The 22,531-nt window shown below is 42.5% G+C and overlaps 1 protein-coding gene across 3 annotated transcripts in view; it reads right to left on the bottom strand.

Moving 5' to 3' along the window:
* Window positions 1-17,184: 17,184 nt before the first annotated feature.
* The window catches only part of OLFML2B (olfactomedin like 2B), a 581,670-nt gene continuing 576,323 nt past the window's right edge, over window positions 17,185-22,531 (bottom strand). For all 3 annotated transcript variants that reach the window (XM_069737200.1, XM_069737201.1, XM_069737199.1), the window contains one exon: window positions 17,185-18,287. In XM_069737200.1, the coding sequence (XP_069593301.1) occupies window positions 17,686-18,287 (602 nt within the window). In that variant the 3' untranslated portion in view covers window positions 17,185-17,685. The remainder of the gene's footprint in view (window positions 18,288-22,531) is intronic.

Below are 22,531 nucleotides of genomic sequence, written 5' to 3'. Positions count from 1 at the left end.
ACCGATTGTAACGACCCCAGGGTTATCCGCATGTTCCACATGAATATGCTGAAGCCCTATCGGGAGCGCCCTGAAGAGGTAGTGGCCATCTGTGCACCTGAAGCAGAGGATTTAGCCGGACTTCCCTTGCCTGATGTCTTAGGGGAGAGGATTCAGTCTAAAATATGGGACCAGGTACACTGGGGTGAAGACTTAGGTCCCCGAGAGAGACAGCAGGCGGAGGAGTTGTTGAGGCAGCGACAGAGGATGTTTTCGGGGAAACCCGGGTACACTGACCTGGCACAACACAAGGTTGGGACCCAGGATCAGACCCCCCTGCGACAACTCCCCTTCCGCGTCCCTGAGTCTGTATGAGAAGGGATGCGACATGAGATACAAGAGATGTTGCGTTTAGGGGGTCATTGAAGAGTCAGATAGTCCCTGGGCATCCCCCGTAGTGTTAGTGCCCAAGAAGGATGGGACTACACGGTTTTGTGTAGACTATCGTAAGCTCAATGAGAAAACAGTGACGCATGCGTATCCCATGCCGCGTGTGGATGAGTTGTTAGACCGGCTGGCAGAGGCAAAGTATTTGACCACCATCGATCTATGCAAAGGCTACTGGCAGATTCCCCTTAGTCCTGATGCTATTCCCAAGTCGGCATTTGTCACCCCGTTTGGCTTATTCCAGTTTCGAGTTATGCCATTCGGGATGAAGACTGCCCCGGCGACCTTCCAGAGGCTGGCTGACCGGCTTCTGGATGGTCTCCAGGACTACCTGGATGACATCGCCATCTACAGCGCGACATGGGAAGAGCATCTAAATCACCTAGAGACAGTATTAGACAAGATCCACAAGGCCGGAATCACCCTGAACCCAAACAAGTGTCACGTGGGCAAAGCAGAGGTTCAGTATTTAGGGCATTGGGTGGGAAGTGGGAAACAGAGACCAGAACCAGCCAAGATTGAGGCCATAGCCAAATGGCCCACCCCACGCACTAAAACCCAGGTCATGGCATTTCTAGGGACAGCGGGGTATTAAAGGAAATTTGTTTCCAATTACAGCAGCGTGGCCAAGCCCCTCACTGATCTGACCCATAAGAACCAACCCCGCCAGGCAACCTGGACCCCAGAGTGTGAGGAAGCCTTCTGCCAGCTAAAGAACGCCCTCACCAGTACCCCTGTATTGGCCGCACCCGATCCAACTAAACGGTTCATTGTTCACACAGACGCTTCTATGTTTGGATTGGGGGCAGTACTAAGCCAAGTCAGGCCGGACGACCAAGAACACCCGGTAGCTTACCTGAGTCGGAAACTACTGCCCGTGAAGTGAGCTATGCGGCCATCGAGAAGGAGTGCCTGGCAATAGTATGGGCACTCAAAAAGTTGCAACCATATTTGAATGGACGACAGTTTTCCCTCCTAACGGACCATAATCCCCTAGTCTGGCTTAATCGGGTCTCCGGAGACAACGCCAGATTACTGCGGCGGAGTTTAGCCCTACAACCTCTGGACTTCACCATCCACTACAGATCCGGCAAACAAAACGGTAATGCCGATGGACTAAGTCGACAAACGGAACTTGTACCAACCCCATAAACTTCGGTCATCCCCAAACCGATCCGTTAAGGATCAGACTGTGTATGCCGATCGCGTCGCTGAAAAGGGGAGCCGTGTTACAGAACCCCCAGCACCAAGAATATGTTATGCTATATATATATTATGGAAACAGGAACACATGGGCTACTTGCACAGTGAACAAGTCTGTATGATCATGTTCACACACCACCAAGAAACCTGAAGACACAAAAGAGAATAGTAAAACCAAAAACACTCAGTTTGAAAAAATGTTGCAGTAATCCGCAAGTGCTAGTAAAAGATGTAAAAAACAGGGTATTTGGTTGATATGTTTTTTGCAAAAAATGTATACTAAGCTGCTCTACCAATCTTCACGGTATACCCTTATCAGAGCAGTCCTAACTAATGTATGCAATCCCTATCTGATGTATTTAAAAGCCTGATCATCTGTATATAACCTGTGTGAACAGGGTTCAGAGAGGAAAAATCCATGTGTGCATACAGGGTAGAACAGCTTTTGTGCAGATAGCCCAAGAGGAGTGGTGGAACTCCCCAGTCTTGTAGACACAAGAGAACAATTATGGAAACAGGAACACATGGGCTACTTGCACAGTGAACAAGTCTGTATGATCATGTTCACACACCACCAAGAAACCTGAAGACACAAAAGAGAATAGTAAAACCAAAAACACTCAGTTTGAAAAAATGTTGCAGTAATCCGCAAGTGCTAGTAAAAGATGTAAAAAACAGGGTATTTGGTTGATACGTTTTTTGCAAAAAATGTATACTAAGCTGCTCTACCAATCTTCACGGTATACCCTTATCAGAGCAGTCCTAACTAATGTATGCAATCCCTATCTGATGTATTTAAAAGCCTGATCATCTGTATATAACCTGTGTGAACAGGGTTCAGAGAGGAAAAATCCATGTGTGCATACAGGGTAGAACAGCTTTTGTGCAGATAGCCCAAGAGGAGTGGTGGAACTCCCCAGTCTTGTAGACACAAGAGAACAATTATGGAAACAGGAACACATGGGCTACTTGCACAGTGAACAAGTCTGTATGATCATGTTCACACACCACCAAGAAACCTGAAGACACAAAAGAGAATAGTAAAACCAAAAACACTCAGTTTGAAAAAATGTTGCAGTAATCCGCAAGTGCTAGTAAAAGATGTAAAAAACAGGGTATTTGGTTGATACGTTTTTTGCAAAAAATGTATACTAAGCTGCTCTACCAATCTTCACGGTATACCCTTATCAGAGCAGTCCTAACTAATGTATGCAATCCCTATCTGATGTATTTAAAAGCCTGATCATCTGTATATAACCTGTGTGAACAGGGTTCAGAGAGGAAAAATCCATGTGTGCATACAGGGTAGAACAGCTTTTGTGCAGATAGCCCAAGAGGAGTGGTGGAACTCCCCAGTCTTGTAGACACAAGAGAACAATTATGGAAACAGGAACACATGGGCTACTTGCACAGTGAACAAGTCTGTATGATCATGTTCACACACCACCAAGAAACCTGAAGACACAAAAGAGAATAGTAAAACCAAAAACACTCAGTTTGAAAAAATGTTGCAGTAATCCGCAAGTGCTAGTAAAAGATGTAAAAAACAGGGTATTTTGTTGATACGTTTTTTGCAAAAAATGTATACTAAGCTGCTCTACCAATATTCACGGTATACCCTTATCAGAGCAGTCCTAACTAATGTATGCAATCCCTATCTGATGTATTTAAAAGCCTGATCATCTGTATATAACCTGTGTGAACAGGGTTCAGAGAGGAAAAATCCATGTGTGCATACAGGGTAGAACAGCTTTTGTGCAGATAGCCCAAGAGGAGTGGTAGAAGATTGGTATAGCAGCTTAGTATACATTTTTTGCAAAAAACGTATCAACCAAATACCCTGTTTTTTACATCTTTTACTAGCACTTGCGGATTACTGCAACATTTTTTCAAACTGAGTGTTTTTGGTTTTACTATTCTCTTTTGTGTCTTCAGGTTTCTTGGTGGTGTGTGAACATGATCATACAGACTTGTTCACTGTGCAAGTAGCCCATGTGTTCCTGTTTCCATAATTGTTCTCTTGTGTCTACAAGACTGGGGAGTTCCACCACTCCTCTTGGGCTATCTGCACAAAAGCTGTTCTACCCTGTATGCACACATGGATTTTTCCTCTCTGAACCCTGTTCACACAGGTTATATACAGATGATCAGGCTTTTAAATACATCAGATAGGGATTGCATACATTAGTTAGGACTGCTCTGATAAGGGTATACCGTGAAGATTGGTAGAGCAGCTTAGTATACATTTTTTGCAAAAAACGTATCAACCAAATACCCTGTTTTTTACATCTTTTACTAGCACTTGCGGATTACTGCAACATTTTTTCAAACTGAGTGTTTTTGGTTTTACTATTCTCTTTTGTGTCTTTATATATATATTATGTATAATAGGTTCCATGTGAAATGCATCAGTCCACAGGCTGCATTTCTGGGCAGAGGGAACAAGATATTCTCCTTCTGACCTCCCCCACCTTTGTAATTCCCACAGTAAATACCAGCAGGCTCCGGCCCCCTGTGGCTATTGTAATGTATGTCTGGCCTGTTTTTTCTATTGGCCTGCCCTCTGTATCTGTGTTATATATTCTGTGTGTTGTGAATAAAGTGTGTTCTTTTAGGCTATGTGCACACATCAGGATTTTTTGCGTTTTTTTTGCGGATTTTCCCAATAAAAACGTTATAAAATCGCTAAAAAAAGCAAACAATATGCATCCTATCATTTAGAATGAATTCTGCATGTTTTGTGTACATGTTTGCGTTTTTTTCCGCCAAAAAAACGCATTCCGCAAAAAGAAGTAGCATGTTCATTATTTTTGCGGATTTTTTGCGGATTTCCCATTAAATTGGAGTGTCCGGAAAAAAGGCAAAAGTCGTTGGAGATCCATAACTTGTTCATCTTGATGAAACGTTAGGCAGTCTACACTTTCAGGGGACAGCTGGATGCACTTATATGTCAAGACACCACCAGCAGCGCTGAAGACTCTTTCTGAGAGAACTCTGGCTGCCAGGCACGATAAAACCTCAGGCGTGTGAGGTCAGCTCAGGCCACTCATCCATTTTGGAGGACCAAAATGTGAAAATGTCCAAACCCTCCCTGATAGTATTGATATTCAGTTCTAGATACTCATGCACCATCCACTGCATTTGTTCCCCACGTGTAAGACTCTGTTGTGCTCGTGCACGAACTGGTCTAATAAAAAGTGTCAAAGGGCTCACAGACATTGCTTCTTCCACTTACACTGATGCTGCTGCTGATAATGTTTTGGCATTGAATTGACTTGCCGGAGGTTGGAAGTCTAGAGCTGCTTTGCGAACTGTGTGCTTCACTGCTGTCTTGAGGAAAAGCTCTCTTAAGGTTGTGTAAAAGTTTGATTTGATACTCCAGCATTCAAGGGTCCCTTTCCAGGGTGGGAAGCATCTGGCAAAATTTGGTTTTATAACATGGATCTAACAGATTGGCAACCCAGTAATCAGCAGTGTAAATAATCATAACTATAAGGGGATCATGTTGCAGATAGTGCAGCATGAAGGCACTCATATGTTGGGCTCTATCATGAGGTCCAAGCCCATGCAGTGTTGACTGGCTGATAATGATGCTTGTTTCCTCTGTCTCCTCTCGCCAACCATGAACAACAGAGGGGGGAGGATTATCTTTATCTGACAGTTGCTCGACCATCACCTCTTCTTTTGTTCCTCAAATTGTTGCACCTTCCATAACAGTTTGCCTGTTATTACCAGCCTCCCTCGATGGCAGTAATCCACCGTCCCTTGACACCTGCCTGTGTGGAACTTAGAGACAATGTTATCTCTTCTGCATCATACTTTGCTTCCTCCTCTTCTTCTGGGACAACCATCTCCTCCAGTAGGCTATTCAAATTCTGCTTCAGTATGACTGGAATAATGATGCTGATGATGGCATTATCAGCTCTAACCATCTTAGTAGCCGTTTTGAAAACTGTACAGAAGGATGCAGAGGTCCTTAATCTGTGCCCTCTCCATAAATGTGATATGCGCCATGTCCGTACTGTGCTGACCCAGGCTATACGACATGACATACTGCATCAGGGCTTGTTGCTGCTGCCACAGTCACTGCAACATGTGTAGATTGGAATTCCACCATGTCACCACATCGCATATCAACCTGTTAACACTAGGACTACTGGTATAGTCATTTTGAGTACTTACTTGCAGTAGTTCTAGTCAGGGTCACGAGTCCAGTAGTCCTAGTGTTAACTGGCATGGACAAAGACCTCTGTATCGATGCAAGTTGATGACCTGAGGGGTGTGAACAGTGAAAATGAGCAGACGGCTTACGTGCTTTCTGGAGCAGCTCACCCAAGCCAATATAGTGGCGGAGAAAACGCTGTACCACCAGATTGAGGACATGAGCCATGTCAGGCATGTGTGTGGGCTTGCCTCGCCGTAGGGCCACCACCAGGTTCGCACCATTATCAGACACGGCCTTCCCTGGATGCAGGTTCAACGAAGACAGCCATTAATCATAGTCAGCTTGGAGAGCTGTCCATAACTCTTCAGCTGTATGACTGCAATCTCCAAGGCATATCAACTTTAACACTGCCTGATTGCGGTAAGTAGTGTTGAGCGATACCTTCCGATATTTGAAAGTATCGGTATCGGATTGTATCGGTCTATATCCAAAAAATATCGGATATCGCCGATACTGATACCCGATACCAATACAAGTTAATGGGACACAAATATCGGAAGGTATTCCTCGATGGTTCCCAGGGTCTGAAGGAGAGGAAATCTCCTTCAGGCCCTGGGATCCATATTCATGTAAAAAATAAAGAATAAAAATAAAAAATATGGATATACTCACCCCTCCAGCGAACCCTGGACCTTAGCGGTGTAACCGGCAGCCTCCGTTCCTAAGAATGCAGGGTGAAGGACCTTCGATGACGTCACGCCTTGTGATTGGTCGCGTGACCGCTCATATGACCGCTCACGCAACCAATCACAAGCCGCGACGTCATCGCAGGTCCTTCACTTGCTCATTCTTACGAACGGAGGCTGCCGGTTGCAGCGGTTACAACTAGGGCGCGTCCGTGGGTGAGTATATCCATATTTTTTATTTTTATTCTTTATTTTACACATGAATATGGATCCCGATCCCAATTCCCTATATCGCAAAAATATCGGAACTCGGTATCGGAATTCCAATACCGCAAATATTGGCCGATACCCGATACTTGCGGTATTGGAATGCTCAACACTAGCGGTAAGCCCTGGCTGCTCTGTACGGAGGTGGTGGGGATTCGCTCTGCACTGTTTGAACACATGCTCATTAAGGCAGAGGTTGAGGGTGAGGAAGAGACCCTAGAAGAGGTAAAGGAGGAGGCAGAAGCAGTGTTAGAAGTGTTAAATGTAGAGGTTTGTCCTGCAAGCCTTGGGGATTCCAAGACTTGTGGAGCAGCGCCTGCCCCCACAGCTATCAGAGTCATTCAGTGCCTAGTCATGTAGCGCCTTTGGCCATGCTTACTCGTCAGAGTGTCTATGGTGAAATGCACTCTGGTAGGCATAGATTTAGTCAAGGAGCATGTTGTCTGCAACATGCTGGTTTAGCGCAGGCACAGCTTTCTTATAAAAGTAATGTTGACTGCGCAATTGGTACTGAGGAACTGCAACGGCCATCAGGTTTCAGAAACCGTCTGTACTGTATCTACCGAGTGGAAAGGCAGCATTTCCGTAGCCAACAGATTGGAGATGATGGAATTCAACCTCTTAGCTTTGTCATGCCTAGGAGGAAACAATCTTTTTTGTGACCACAACTGCAGAATCGTAGGCTGGCTGCAGTGCTGAGTAAGGGCGGAGTACGGTGAACCAAACTGTTGGACCGTGAGAGACGTTCAGGCGGAGATGGTATGGAAGAATTTTTTTGGTGGCCTTTGGATTAGACCACTATAACACACTAGATGCTACAAACTATTTTAAAGTCAGATCCCCTACTGTATGACACTCCAAATGGGGTGTATTGAACATTATTGCGGCTGCTAAATTGTCACGTAAGATTAATGAGTAACGAATAGTGCTGAATGTATTGGCTCATCACAAATCACTATACATCAGGAAAGCACAGTGCAGGCTCAGGGATGTCAGGGATCCCAGCTACTCACTGCACCAGGAGCGGAAATATCACTGATGCAGATACATCGGGGGCCCCGAGGTGGAGGGGGCTTGATGACATCAGTTGCAATTTCAGCTTGATGTATTGTGGTGCAGGGACCTGACGCCTCCCAGCGCTGCAATATATGGCGGGGGCCAGAGGATGGCAGCTAACATTGGCATGTGTGTGACCGGGGGTGTTATGTATAGGGCTGTCCCATTATTACGTAGGATTATGTCATATATACACTGAGTACGGAAAGAATTCAGACCTCTTTAAATTTTTCACTCTTTGTTTCATTGCAACCGTTTCGTAAATTCAAAAAAGTTCATTTTTTTCACATTAATGTATACTCTGGACCCCATCTTGACTGAAAAAAAAACAGAAAGGTAGAAATTTTTGCAAATTTAATAAAAAAGAAAAACTGAAGTATGGTCATAAGTATTCAGACCCTTTGCTCAGACACTTATATTTAAGTCACATACTTTCCATTTCCTTGTGAACATCCCTGAGATGTTTCTACTCCTTCATTGGCGTCCAGCTGTGTTTATTTAACTGATAGGACTTGATTTGGAAAGGCACACACCTGTCTATATAAGACCTCACAGCTCACAGTGCACGTCAGACCAAATGAGAATCATGAGGTCAAAGGAACTGGCCAAGGAGCTCAGAGACAGAATTGTGGCAAGGCACAGATCGAGCCAAGTTTACAACAGAATTTCTGCAGCAATCAAGGTTCCTAAGACCACAGTGGTCTCCATAATCCTTATATGGAAGAAGTGTGGGACCACCAGAAGTCTTCCTAGACATTGCAGTCCAGTCAAACTGAGCAATTGTGGGAAAAGAGCCTTGGTGAGAGAGGTAAAGAAGAACCCCAAGATCACTGTGACTGAGCTCCAGAGATGCAGTAGGGAAATTGGAGAAAGTTCCACAAAGTCAACTATCACTGCAGCCCTCCACCAGTCAGGCCTTAATGGCCGGACAGAAGCCTCTCCTCAGTGCAAGACATATTAAAGCCTGCATAGAGTTTGCTAAAAACACATGAATGACTCCCAGACAATGAGATATAACATTCTCTGCTCTGATGAGATGAAGATAGAACGTTTTGGTGATAATTCTATGCAGTATGTGCACCTCTTCCAGAGTGCTCTGGACCTCAGACTTGGCCGAAGGTTCACCTTCCAACAAGACAATGACCCTAAGCAAACAGCTAAAATAACAAAGCAGTGGCTTCAGAACAACTCTGTGACCATTCTTGACTGGCCCAGCCAGAACCCTGACCTAAACCCAATTGAGCATCTCTGGAGAGACCTGAAAATGGCTCTCCACCAACATTCACCATCGAACCTGACAGAAGTGGAGAGGATCTGCAAGGAAGAATGGCAGAGGATCCCCAAATCCAGGTGTGAAAAATTTGTTGCATCATTCCCAAGAAGACTCATGGCTGTGCTAGCTCAAAAGTGTGCTTCTATTCAATACTGAGCAAAGGGTCTGAATACTTATGACCATGTGATATTTCAGTTTTTCTTTCTTAATAAATTTGCAAAAATTTCTACATTTCTGTTTTTTTTCAGTCAAGATGGGGTGCAGAGTGTAAATTAATGAGAAAACAAATAAAGTTTTTTGAATTTACAAAATGGCTGCAATGAAACAAAGAGTGGGAAATTTAAAGGGGTATGAATACTTTCTGTACCTACTGTAATTAAGAAAACACAGCACTTCTGGAATTCTGGTGGTGCTCAAGTAGGATAACCAAATCCGTCAGCTGCGATGTAGAAATACTTGGCACTCATATAGGTGTATTCAATAACTTATTTATTGAATGAAGAAATTCCAGAAAATTAAGAGACTTTTTTCGGTCAATACCTGACCTTCATCAGGCATCTGGATGGGGGAGATCTGTGTGCAAGCACGCTGTGTGAAGGGGCTTGACATCTAGCTGCCTGGGCACTGGGTGACTCTGGTGGCTGTGGAGGCACATGGGCAAGGGGCTGCTCCCCAAGACTTGGAATCCCCAAAGCTTGCGGAACAAACCTCTGTATCTAATACCTCCTCCACTGCTTCTGCCTCCTCCAGCTCCTCTAGGGCCTCCACCTGCGCCTTCAACCTCTCCCTTAATGAGACACGTATTCCAACAATGCAGAAAGAATCCCCCCATCTGTGTACTGCGCAACCAGTGTTCAACGCAATTAGTAGTGTTTAATATGCCTTGGTGATCGCAGTCACACACCTCAACAGTTGTGGACAGCTATCCAGTCCAAGTTTGAGCTATAGCTGTCTCTACTTAACCTGGAGCCAGGGAAGGTGTAAACTTGCATGACTCACATCCTCAACCTGATGGTACAGCAATTTCTCTGCCACTATCCCGGCTTGGATGCACTGCTACAGAAAACACTGTTGCTGTGTGCTCACTTCCACCGTTCGCACCCTGTGGATCATCGACTTGCATCACTACAGAGATCTTTTGGCCTACTGTTTAACTATTTGATATGCCACTATGGCAGCAGTGATGAGCCCTTGTGCAGCATGTACTTTTGCATAACCTGGGCCAGCACAGTACGGACATGTTGCAAATCAATCTTGCGGAGTTGATGAAGGACCTCTGCAGCCTTTTGCAGTTTCAAAATGGCTAACAAGATGGTTAGCGCTGACAATGGCATTATCAGCATCACTATTCTGGTCATCTACATGCTGGAGCACACTTTGACTAGTCTGCAGGAGAAGGTGGTAGTCCCAGAGGAAGAGGTGGAAGCAGAGGAGGATGCGGTAGGGATAACAATATCTCTAAGTTCTGGACTGTCTTCGCACAGGGGGATGTCATGGGAAGGTGTATTGCAGCGATCAAGGGGGGCTCATGGCACCACACAGACTGTTAGCAAAGGTGCAGGAGCTGAGGAACAAATGGGGAAGGATGAGGAAGAAGAGGTAATGGGCGCACAACAATCAGGAGATGAAGAGGATAATGACCTCCTTTCTGTTGTCCGTGGTTGGTGGGAAGGGACTGAGGAAGTAAGCTTGAATGTTACCCCTTCACAAACACACCATATACTTGGACCTCATAGAAGTGTCATACACATTAGTGACTTCTTGCTGCACTATCTTTAACATAATACCCGTATTGGTTGCTATTCTGTTAGAACCACAGCACAAGAGTCAATTTTGCCAGATCCTCCCCCTGGAAAGGGACGCACGCATATTGGAATATTGAAACATGCCTGCAGACAATCTTAAGAGTGGATTTCACCAAGACAGCAGTGAGGCACACAGTGTACATCACAGTTGTAGACTTCCAACCTCAGGAACGTTGAATTGTCAATACAAAAATATTGGCAGCAGCAGCACTGTAAGTGGGAGAAGCAATTTCTGTGAGCAGTTTTATACACTTTTTTAGACGAGCCTGTGCACCAGCAGAACAGAGTACAAGTTTAACATGTTGTGAAGGACTGGAGAGGATGGTGCAGGAGTATCTGGAGTTCAATATCAATGCCATCAGGGGGAATTTGATTGTGGATTGTGGAGCCTATGGAAGCAGACTAAGGAACCTTTTTAAATGCATAGGAAGTCTGTGCAGGTGTTTTTGTTAATGATTCTAATTTACTGAGAGAATGACTTTTAGGTTTTCATTGGCTGTAAGCCATAACCATCAACATAAACAGAAATAAACACTTGAAATAGATCACTCTGTTTGTAATGACTCTATATAATATATGAGTTTCACTTTTTGTATTGAAGAACTGAAATAAATTAGCTTTTTGATGATATTATAATTTTGCGAGAAGCACTTGTATATGTATTGTATGTTTATTGTATAGAAAATCCAAGCCAGTGTTCATTTTCTACAATTTCCTCTTCATCTGATTTTGAATTTCCTTGCCACAAATCTGAATCTTCTTTTCAAACCTGCAGTAATGTAGTATTCATATTTGATAATCCTGGGAATGGAGTCCAAAATACTGTGCTCATTTACCCATGCAATAATCATTGAAGCAAAATCAGTATCAATTTTCACTTGCACATAGAATGTAATGAAGTTCAAACGTTGCTGCAGAAAACATTAGTGATCACCGACATTGCTGTCATTGAAAAAACGGTGCCACGTGCTTATGAAAAGATAAATAAATTATCACAATTATGCGACCAAGACTCCACATGTTTAATACAGTTTAAGCATGTAAAATTATAATAAGAATTGAAGCAATTTAGCAAACTGGTCCACAGTCTGCAGTGGAATATAAACAAATTCTGCAATTTATACAAAACCATCAATAAAAAGTAGCAATTCAGTATAATCTCGTATTTCTCTGAAGTTTTTCCCTGTAATTAGCTCAATTTCTAATGTACAACATGTAAGAAAGCTTTTTGCTTTTCTGTTTAGTCTTTTCAAAATATGTTTGACTGTTTGACATTCCCCCATATTCTCCACATACATAGTATACTAAAGTGAAGTTATAGCTTTTCGTATGAACACATTTTGGGTTGTAATCTCTTCAAGTTATCAGTTCATTAGAGAAAACAAAAATCCTACAGTAAATTTAAAGTCCAAGCAAAATAGATGTTGTAGTAGTTAACACTAGCACCATTATCACACACCATTTACATCTTCTATTTCACAAACCTTAAAATACCATAGATTACACTTCATCACTTGAAGTTTGTAGCAACGTTCTGCTTTTTGGAGGCTTTCTGGTCTAAAGTTAATCTGTCACCATGTTATTTAAGGAAAGGAAACAACTACAGTACTTTATGTGGAAATGTTTGTGTTTTTAATATGCACATGGGTGGTAATATAAACACATGAGCCATTATTCTAGGGGGTTTGGGCAGTTTTCTTGTGCAGAACACTTTAATAAGTCACTATAGTTGTTTAATGGTGTAACTTTTGCTAGAAATGTACTTCAGTCCCTGACTGGAATACATCTCTCGCAGAGGAGCAGGGCTTTCGTATGATACAGCAAATTCATTAAGTACAGTACGCCTCTTAATGAGCTAGGCGTATCTTACTTCTGCATTTTCATTCATTAAGACAAGCATGTACAAAGGCGACATTAAATGAAATCTGTCAGTATGATCAACCCTCCATCTATATGGGCTTGTATGACCTAAGTCGTCTGTGTGGGCATTCATGTCATAGGAAGCTGAATAAAATATCTTGATATCTGCAATCTGATGTCTTATTCCAGAAAAATCCATGTTTTTGTAATATGTAAATGAGCTATTCAGGACTATGGGCAGGACATAGATCTCCTCAGAATCTTCCTCTAGAGCTTGTTTTATATTATAGGGGGTATAATGGTTCCCAGTGTGATGTGTAATGGTTACCTCTGTGATGGCCGCTCTCTGCTCTCCTGATCTCACTGCAGAGCTGTGTGTGATTATACCTCACACATCTGCAGGTTCCTCACAGCCTCCAGCTCACAGGCAGACAGGGCAGCAATATTGCTGCAATACAGCAGAGCTGTGAGAGCTGCAGCTGCTAACGTGTTTGTTATGATACAAAGTTCAGTTCTACTGTTCTGTGTTAGTTGCATGTCTCACAATGGTAATGCCCTCTTTTACTAAAAATATTTCCGGCACATAGTTTTTAACAGCACATTTACATACAAGAAAAACACGGATTTCTCTGGAATAAGATATCAAATCATAAATATCAAGGTGCCATTATATTCAGTTTTCTATGACCTACATCCCCATATAGATGAGTTAGGCCAATAGTTTTATGAAACAGATGCTGTAGTTTTCTTTGCTTTTGAAGCAAAATCCAGCAGTCTCGTAAGGTATTGCAATTACCGGTTAATACAGTATAATACAGATTGGCAGGTATAAATTGTAGCTTTAGTGCCAGGGCAATCAGAGCCCTCAACTACCATGCGCCATTAATAATGCTAGTGTCTTCCTGTACGGCATAGAGGACACTGAGCCTGTTTGGCAGCAGACCCTGAGTGTTAGTGGCGTACTCACTATAGCTATGCATCTGGTGTAAATGGCAGAAATGTACACAAATATTTCTCCATATTTCCATATTCCTGTTTGGGTATTCTGAGAGCATGAAAGTCCCCGCTGAGGACCTTCATTATGAACCAAATGGCTATTAATGTGGCCTCAATAAACTTCCTAACAGTGATAACAGCAATTGGCTATATTAGAAAAGCTGGACCCACACTGATCGACTGATTGCCATGTTGTTCTATTAAAAAGGGGACTGTCTTCATGAGAAACACCTTTAAAAGTATTTTCACAATAGAAGTATTCACTTTAGGGCATACAAAATATATTACTAGGTTTTATATTTTTTTCCGTCGTAACAAATATTTCTAAAATGTATATTGCACCATTTTTAACTTTGTTATTTAAATAGATTCCTTAGTATTCTTTACATGTGGTTGAATGTCTCGTCTCCTAGTGCTGGAGCTAAGATGTGTGCACAAACTAGAAGTGTCTAAACATTTTCATGTATCTGACATTGTTAAAGGACAATATAATTCTGCTTGGATATTGTACATTGGTCCAGGATTGAACCTAATGTGTCACAAATTTGTTATATGCTGTTATCAAAATGTATCTTTTAAGGTACCTTCACACATAACGATATCGTTAACGATATCGTTGCTTTTTGTGACGTAGCAACGATATCGTTAAGGATATCGTTCTGTGTGACAGCGACCAACGATCAGGCCCCTGCTGGGAGATCGTTGGTCGCTGAACAAAGTCCAGAACTTTATTTCGTCGCTGGATCTCCCGTGGACATCGCTGGATCGGCGTGTGTGACACCGATCCAGCGATGTCTTCACTGGTAACCAGGGTAAACATCGGGTAACTAAGCGCAGGGCCGCGCTTAGTAAACCGATGTTTACCCTGGTTACCAGCGTAAAAATAAAAAAAAACAAACACTACATACTTACCTACCGCTGTCTGTCCCCGGCGCTCAGCTTCTCTGCACTCCTCCTGCACTGGCTGTGAGCGTCGGTCAGCCGGAAAGCAGAGCGGTGACGTCACCGCTCTGCTTTCCGGCTGCTGTGCTCACAGCCAGTACAGGAGGAGTGCAGAGAAGCACAGCGCCGGGGACAGACAGCGGTAGGTAAGTATGTAGGGTTTGTTTTTTTTAACTTTTACGCTGGTAACCAGGGTAAACATCGGGTTACTAAGCGCGGCCCTGCGCTTAGTTACCCGATGTTTACCCTGGTTACCCGGGGACTTCGGGATCGTTGGTCGCTGGAGTCTCCAGCGACCAAACAGCGACGCTGCAGCGATCCGGATCGTTGTCGGTATCGCTGCAGCGTCGCTTAATGTGAAGGGGCCTTTAACATAAGTAATCTCGCCAGAGGCAGGTCGTCCCATTTTTAATTGAATTTCTCACAATCTTAACTGTCCAGATAGGCATCTGTGTGCCCAAACTGTTGCAATATCTGATTAAATAAATATGGAGTACTCCATCACAACTCCATTCTGTTGTCTCTGTGCTACAGTGTTCATTCTTTAACAATCAATTGTTTCATTTTTATTAAAGAAGCACTCCTCCTCCCATCAAAGTGTTTATCTTAATATATTGCAACTAGATGGTGGCCCGATTCTAACGCATCGGGTATTCTAGAAAATGTCGGTATGTATGTATATAGCAGCCACATAGTATATAGCACAGGCCACGTAGTATATAGGAGCCATGTAGTATATAGCAGACAAATACGATGTGGCCTGTGCTATATACTATGTGGCTGCTATATACAAAAATACATACATATTGTAGAATACCCAATGCGTTAATACAGGCCACGCAATATATAACAGTGGCCACACAGTATATAACACAGCCCAAACAGTATATAACACAGCCCATGTACTATATAACACAGCCCACGCAGTATATAGCAGCTACGCAGTATATAACACAGGCGACGTAGTATATAACACAGGCCACATAATATATAACACTGGCCACATAATATATAGCGCAGCACACGCAGTATATAACACTGGCCACGTAATATATAGCACAGGGTGAGTATAGCAGGTTTTTTATTATTTTTAACATTACATCTTTTTATTCTTGATGCTGCATAGGCAGCATCAATAGTAAAAAGTTGGGGGGACACAGGGTTAATAGCAGCGGTTACGGAGTGCACCCGTGGCATAACGCGGTCCGTTACCACTTGCATTAGCCCTGTGTGAGCGGTGACTGGAGGGGAGTATGCGGGTGCCGGACACTGACTGCGGTGACTGGAGGGGAGCATGCAGGCACCGGGCACTGACTGCGGTGACTGGAGGGGAGCATGCGGGCGCCGGGCACTGACTGCGGTGACTGGAGGGGAGCATGCGGGCGTTGGGCACTGACTGCGGTGACTGGAGGGGAGCATGCAGGCACCGGACACTGACTGCGGTGACTGGAGGGGAGCATGCAGGCACCGGGCACTGACTGCGGTGACTGGAGGGGAGCATGCGGGCGCCGGGCACTGACTGCGGTGACTGGAGGGGAGCATGCGGGCGCTGGGCACTGACTGCGGTGACTGGAGGGGAGCATGCAGGCACCGGGCACTGACTGCGGTGACTGGAGGGGAGCATGCGGGTGTCGGGCACTGACTGCGGTGACTGGAGGGGAGCATGCGGGCGCTGGGCACTGACTGCGGTGACTGGAGGGGAGCATGCAGGCACCGGGCACTGACTGCGGTGACTGGAGGGGAGCATGTGGGCGCCGGGCACTGACTGCAGTGACTGGAGGGGAGCATGCAGGCGCCAGGCACTAACTGCGATGACTAGAGGGAAGCATGCGGGCGCCGGGCACTGACTGCGGTGACTGGAGGGGAGCATGCAGGTGCCGGGCACTGACTTCAGGGGAGTAGGGAGGGACTAATCGGACTGTGCCCGTCGCTGATTGATCGTGGCAGCCAAAACAGGCAGCTGGCGAGACCAATCAGCGACGCGGGATTTCCGTTATGGAAGTTGCAGACAGAAAGACGGAGGTACCCCTTAGACAATTATATATATAGATCATCATATTATACAGTATAGCGCTGTGTCTATGATATCATGTGATTCATAGCAGATTAGCTGAATTTAAGGTACCGTTACACTAAACGACTTACCAACGATCACGACCAGTGATAATACGACCTGGCCGTGATCGTTGGTAAGTCATTGTGTGGTCGCTGGGGAGCTGTCACACAGACAGCTTTCTCCAGCGACCAACGATCAGGGGAACGACTTCGGCATCGTTGAAGCTGTCTTCAACGATGCCGTAGTCCCCGGGTAATCAGGGTAAACATCGGGTAACTAAGTGCAGGGCCGTGCTTAGTAACCCGATATTTACCCTGGTTACCATTGTAAAAGTTCTGCTCTACTCCCCCCTTACAGACTTTGCAGTGATGTAGAACTGTAGTTCTAATGCTTACTCATGCAGGGAAAAGAGAGCTCCTCTTTCTATACAAAGCTTAGAAGGATTCAGCTAGTCAGTTTTTAATCACATGATGTTATCGACTTAATGTACAAGAGAAGAATTAGCTGGGTAGAAGAGAAAAATGAGCAATTGTAAGTACACAGTGTTAGATAATTTGATGAGCGTAATATATTAAAAGGATAAACATTTTGATGGGAGAGCTTTTTTAAATGTCTGCAAGGTTTTGATGCAAGAGACTCTGAGTTTAAACATTATATTTGAATATTTATGTAAACGATATTTTGAAAGTATTTTTTTTATATAAACTTTTTACCTCTTGTAATTGATTTACAAATCCGAGTACTATTTATATTAAGCAACCTTATGTGTTAGAATACATATTATAAAATGGCGAATCCCGTAGTGTTATTGAGCACAGAAGCATGGAGTATATCAATTTCGGTAAAAAGAACAAACAGACAAACACATTGAGTGTGTAAATAATCAGGTGTAAAACTGGTGTTGTTGATAAAATGTCTGATGTTACATTGAGAGAAATTGGAAAATAGCCTTAATATGCAAATATCACCTGATAGGTGACTTGATGTCCATTGTCCCAAGCATATAACAGGCGATCTTTTGGATTATAATCAATTTGTGTTGTATAAGAATATTCATTTTCAAAAAGTAATCTTGGAACTATCTGAGTGTTTGTATGAGTGTCAAAGGCATAAGATATATTGGCGTTTTTCTTATTATAGTTATCCACAGCATACAGGACACCACAGATAACAAAACAGTTGCCGAAGAAATCCTTTCTTAGTCCAGTCTGGAAAGTTGTCTCCTTTTGAGTTGTAAGGTCCTGAGCATTTAATTTGCTGAGGACTATTACTTCCTGCAGAAATCTTTCTTCATCAATAGCGGGATAGATGATCCATAATCCATTCTCATCCACAGCAAAGTCAATGTCCGAGTGACCTTTCCACCTCCACGGGGTGGCCTCTTCAAAAACCACATCATGCAGCATGGACCAAGCTGCCACATATCTGTGTTTTAAATCATATTTTATGATATTGCGAGTAAATGCCCTGTTATAGTAGAAAGACCCATTATATACAACATGTCCTGTACCAATCCAGCTGTAAGGAAGCTTGTAAGAATTGCTCCAACGACCTGAAAAAAGCAAACCAAAAAAGTGTTTAATAAAAAACGCACAGCTGCATTTTCACTATTTTAGTTCCTTATTAAAAGGATTTTACATTTCAGTAACCCAGAATGTTATCCAACTATCAATGATCGACTGGCTCCACTGCAGCATCTTCATTATTGTATATCAATCCTTCCACTTATACACCATCTACTTGGTATCAATGATGCTGAGTATTATCACATTGTCTAATTTAAGCTAATACTTAATCCCTTACTGCTGAAGCCTGTTTTCACCTTCCTGACCAGGCCAATTATTTTTAATCTGACATGTCACTTTATGTGGTAATAACTCTGGAATGCTTCCTCATATATCTGTGATTCTGTGATGCTTTTTCGTGATACATTGTACTTTTTGTTAGTGGTAAATTTAGGTTGATAAGATTTATTTATGAAAATATTTAGAATTTCACAAACATTTAGAAAAATGTTCAGTTCGCAATCTAAGATTTTTTATGTCCTTAAGTAAGATAGTTATGCCGCACAAAGTAGACATCAGATTTACACATACTTGCTTTGGTCTGAAAGGTTAAAAGTTTAGCAGCAATTTTTCATTTTTTCAATGAAATTTACAAAACTTATACTTTTAGTGACCACTTCACTTGTAAAGTGACTTTAAGGGACCTATATATCTGAATCCCACAAACTAGACAAATTTTGTTGTCTCTACACCTGCTTCACGGTAATTAAAGCAAACTGGAATAAAAGAATGAAAAATTATATTTTTTGTGCTAAAATATTGCTTTAACCCCAATATTTTTCACTTTCACAAGGGTAAAATGTGAAAATAAACCCTTAAAGAAGCACTCCCATCAAAATTTTTTATCCTCTTCATATATTGCAATCGTCATATCATATATCACTGTGTACTTACAATTGCTAATTTTGCCCAGCTAATTCTTCTCTTTTCTGTTAAGTCTATGACAACACATGATTAAAAACTAACAAGCTGAATTCTTCAAAGCTCTATGTAGGAACAGTAAGTTTATTTTCCCTCTGCGAGTCATAAGTCATTGCAAAAGTCCCTGGCAGGGGGAGGAAGGCGAAGCTCGGTCAGAAGGTCAAAAGGGAAATAATATATGCAGGGAAAAGAGACTTCCTGTTTCTACCTAGTGCAGAGAAAAGATAAGATATAACTTTGTAGAAAGGCAAAATTAGCAATTGTAAGTTCAAAGTGCTATATAATATGATTGTAGTATATAAAAAGGAAAAAAAGCTTGATAAGAGTGCTTATTTAAGGAATTCAAGTACTGGTATGATGATCACAGGTCCTTCATAGAATTTTATAATATTGGGCTGTGAAAATTATATATTTTTTTCAAATGAAAATGTTGCATGAGCCCCAATTTTTTCATTTTCACTAGGGTAACTGGAGAAATTGCACAATAGATCCTTTTTCTTCTGAGTATGCCAATACCTCACATGTGGTTGGGGACCACTATTTCAGCACACAGCAGGACAGCAGGGAAAGAGCACTTTTTAACGTTAGAGAACAATTTTTCTGGAACAGGTTGCAAATGGATTTTGTAAACTGCACCTCCTCAAGAAATGTATTAAGTGCTGCATTGAGCAAGTTTTATTACTAAGTCAACATGTGGAAACTGAAAGGTCGACAGTTCTGGACTGTCCCAGACCTTGATCATGGCTCATGTCATAGGCTTATAGTTTCATGTAGCAGAAAGAGGGGCTGGCTGTTTGGGCACTCAGCAGGTTTGGAAGGAGAGGGGCCATTTGACTTTTGAAGTGCAAATTTTGATAGAATACATTCTAAAATCAGCTAACAATATAGAAGGATAAATCAAAAAAAGCTAACATAAATATCCCCTCAAAACTTATACTTTACTTATACTTAAAATATCAAAAAATCCCAACAAAAAACAAAAGTGAGAAAGAGCATGCATAAAATCAGAGAAAAGATTGTATATATAAACTATTTGTCCATTCACTACTATATTAAACCGAAAAAGATATGTATCCCAGATATAGGGTATAATTAATAACCCTAGCAGTATGACAGGTCCTCATCAAAGATAAATCTAATGACTATCATCAGTGAATCTCACAAGACTGCAAATACAGTGATAACTAAGTATTATAAAGTATATAAAAAAGTAAACTCAATAGGATATAGAAAAAGAGAGTTTACTCCTATGGACTATAGTATCTCCTTACTATCCCCTAGATTTATCCTTCATGACCACAGGGGTTGGCACTCTAACAATAGTACGTCAAAATAAGGAGGCTTATTCGCCGTGCAATGCTCCTCTGGGAAATTTAATATGCAAATTGCTTCTTCAGAGAAAAAGAGAACTTGAACTCCATAGCACCACCTATTGGAAGTAGCAATCCTACAAGTCACAATCAACCCTTTAACGAATCCTGCAATAAGACTTAGGATTAGTCCTCTTTCTCTCTGAAGAGGTAATTTGCATATTACATTTCCCAGAGGAGCATTACACGGTGACTAATCCTCCTTACCTTGACAAGCCAGAGCTGGTGTGCCACTCTCCACAAGGAGAAACCTTAGACCTCAGTCCAGAGCTTCTCACCTAGCCAAATCAGTTCTCATGCTTTGCACTGACGAGGGCCAACAGCCCGAAACACCGTGTCTCTGAATTGAGATACTGATTTGGCTTTTATCCTAAGTCATATTGCAAGACTCGTTAAAGTGTTGATTGTGACTTGTAGGATTCCTACTTCCAACAGGTGGAGCTATAGAGTTCAAGTCCTCTTTTTCTCTGAAGAGGCAATTTGCATATTAAATTTCCCAGAGGAGCATTGCACGGCAAATAAGCCTTCTTACCTTGATAAGCCAGAGCTGATATGTCACTCTCCACAAGGAGAAACTTTACCCCCTAGACCTCAGATCAGAGCCTCTCACCTAGCCAAATCAGTTCTCATGCTGCGCACTGACAAGGGCCAATAGCTCAAAACATCGTGTCTGTTAATTGAGATACTGATTTGGCGCTTATCCTAAGTCATATTGCAAGACTCGTTAAAGGGTTGATTATGACTTGTAGGATCGCTCCTACCAACAGGTGCCATTATAGAGTTCAAGTGCTCTTTTTCTCTGAAGAGGCAATTTGCATATTAAATTTCCCAGAGGAGCATTGCACAGCGAATAAGCCTCCTTACCTTAACAAGCCAGAACTGGTATGTCACTCTCCACAAGGAGAAACCTTACCCTTAGACCTCAGTTCAGAGGCTCTCACCTAGCCTAATCAGTTCTCATGCTTCGCACTGACGAGGGCCAACAGCCTGAAACGCTGTGTCTGCGAATTGAGATACTGATTTGACTCTTATCCTAAGTCATATTGCAAGACTCATTAAAGGGTTGATTGTGACTTGTAGGATCGCTACTTCCAACAGGTGGCGCTATAGAGTTCAAGTCCTCTTTTTCTCTGAAGAGGCAATTTGCATATAAAAATAGTACACAAGTGACACCTCTACTCACAAGTTGTCTGTCCCTAATATTCCCTGTGATTCCCTAGATGCTATATTGAATCTCATATAGTGGGTAGAAAAAGGCAGTAATAACTGATAAGGAGGATGTCTACACTTCTAGATACTATATCATACAGCCAAGTGATACCCTGGAAGGACTAAAATATAAAGAAGGAGAGGGAGATATGACAGATTTCAACTATACAACCATGGGCAAAAATGTTGTCCCTCTTGCAATTATTCCAGAAAATTATTGCAATTGCACATATTTTGTTACATACTAGTGATGAGCGAATATACTCGTTACTTGAGATTTCCCGAGCATGCTCGGGTGTCCTCCGAGTATTTTTTAGTGCTGGGAGATTTAGTTTTCTTCGCCGCAGCTGAATGATTTACAGCTATTAGCCAGGCTGATTACAGGTGAGGATTCCCTAGAAACCAGGCAACCCCCACATGTACTTAGCCTTGCTAATAGCTGTAAATCATTCAGCTAAGGCGATGAAAACTAAATCTCCGAGCACTAAAAAATACTCGGAGGATACCAGAGCGTGCTCGGAAAATCTTGAGTAATGAGTATATTTGCTCATCACAATTATATACATGTTTATTTCCTTTGTGTGTATTTGGAACAACGCAAAAAACAGAGAAAAAAGGAAAATTGGACATCATTTCACTAGTGATGAGCGAATATACTCGTTACTCGAGCATGCTTAGGGGTCCTCCGAGTATTTTTAGTGCTCGGAGATTTAGTTTTTCTTGCCGCAGCT

Source organism: Ranitomeya imitator, chromosome 8, assembly GCF_032444005.1.
Source record: "Ranitomeya imitator isolate aRanImi1 chromosome 8, aRanImi1.pri, whole genome shotgun sequence".
Lineage (NCBI taxonomy): Eukaryota > Metazoa > Chordata > Amphibia > Anura > Dendrobatidae > Ranitomeya > Ranitomeya imitator.
The sequence above is the reverse complement of the archived record's forward strand: the minus strand, read 5'-3'. Positions and strand labels throughout refer to the sequence as shown.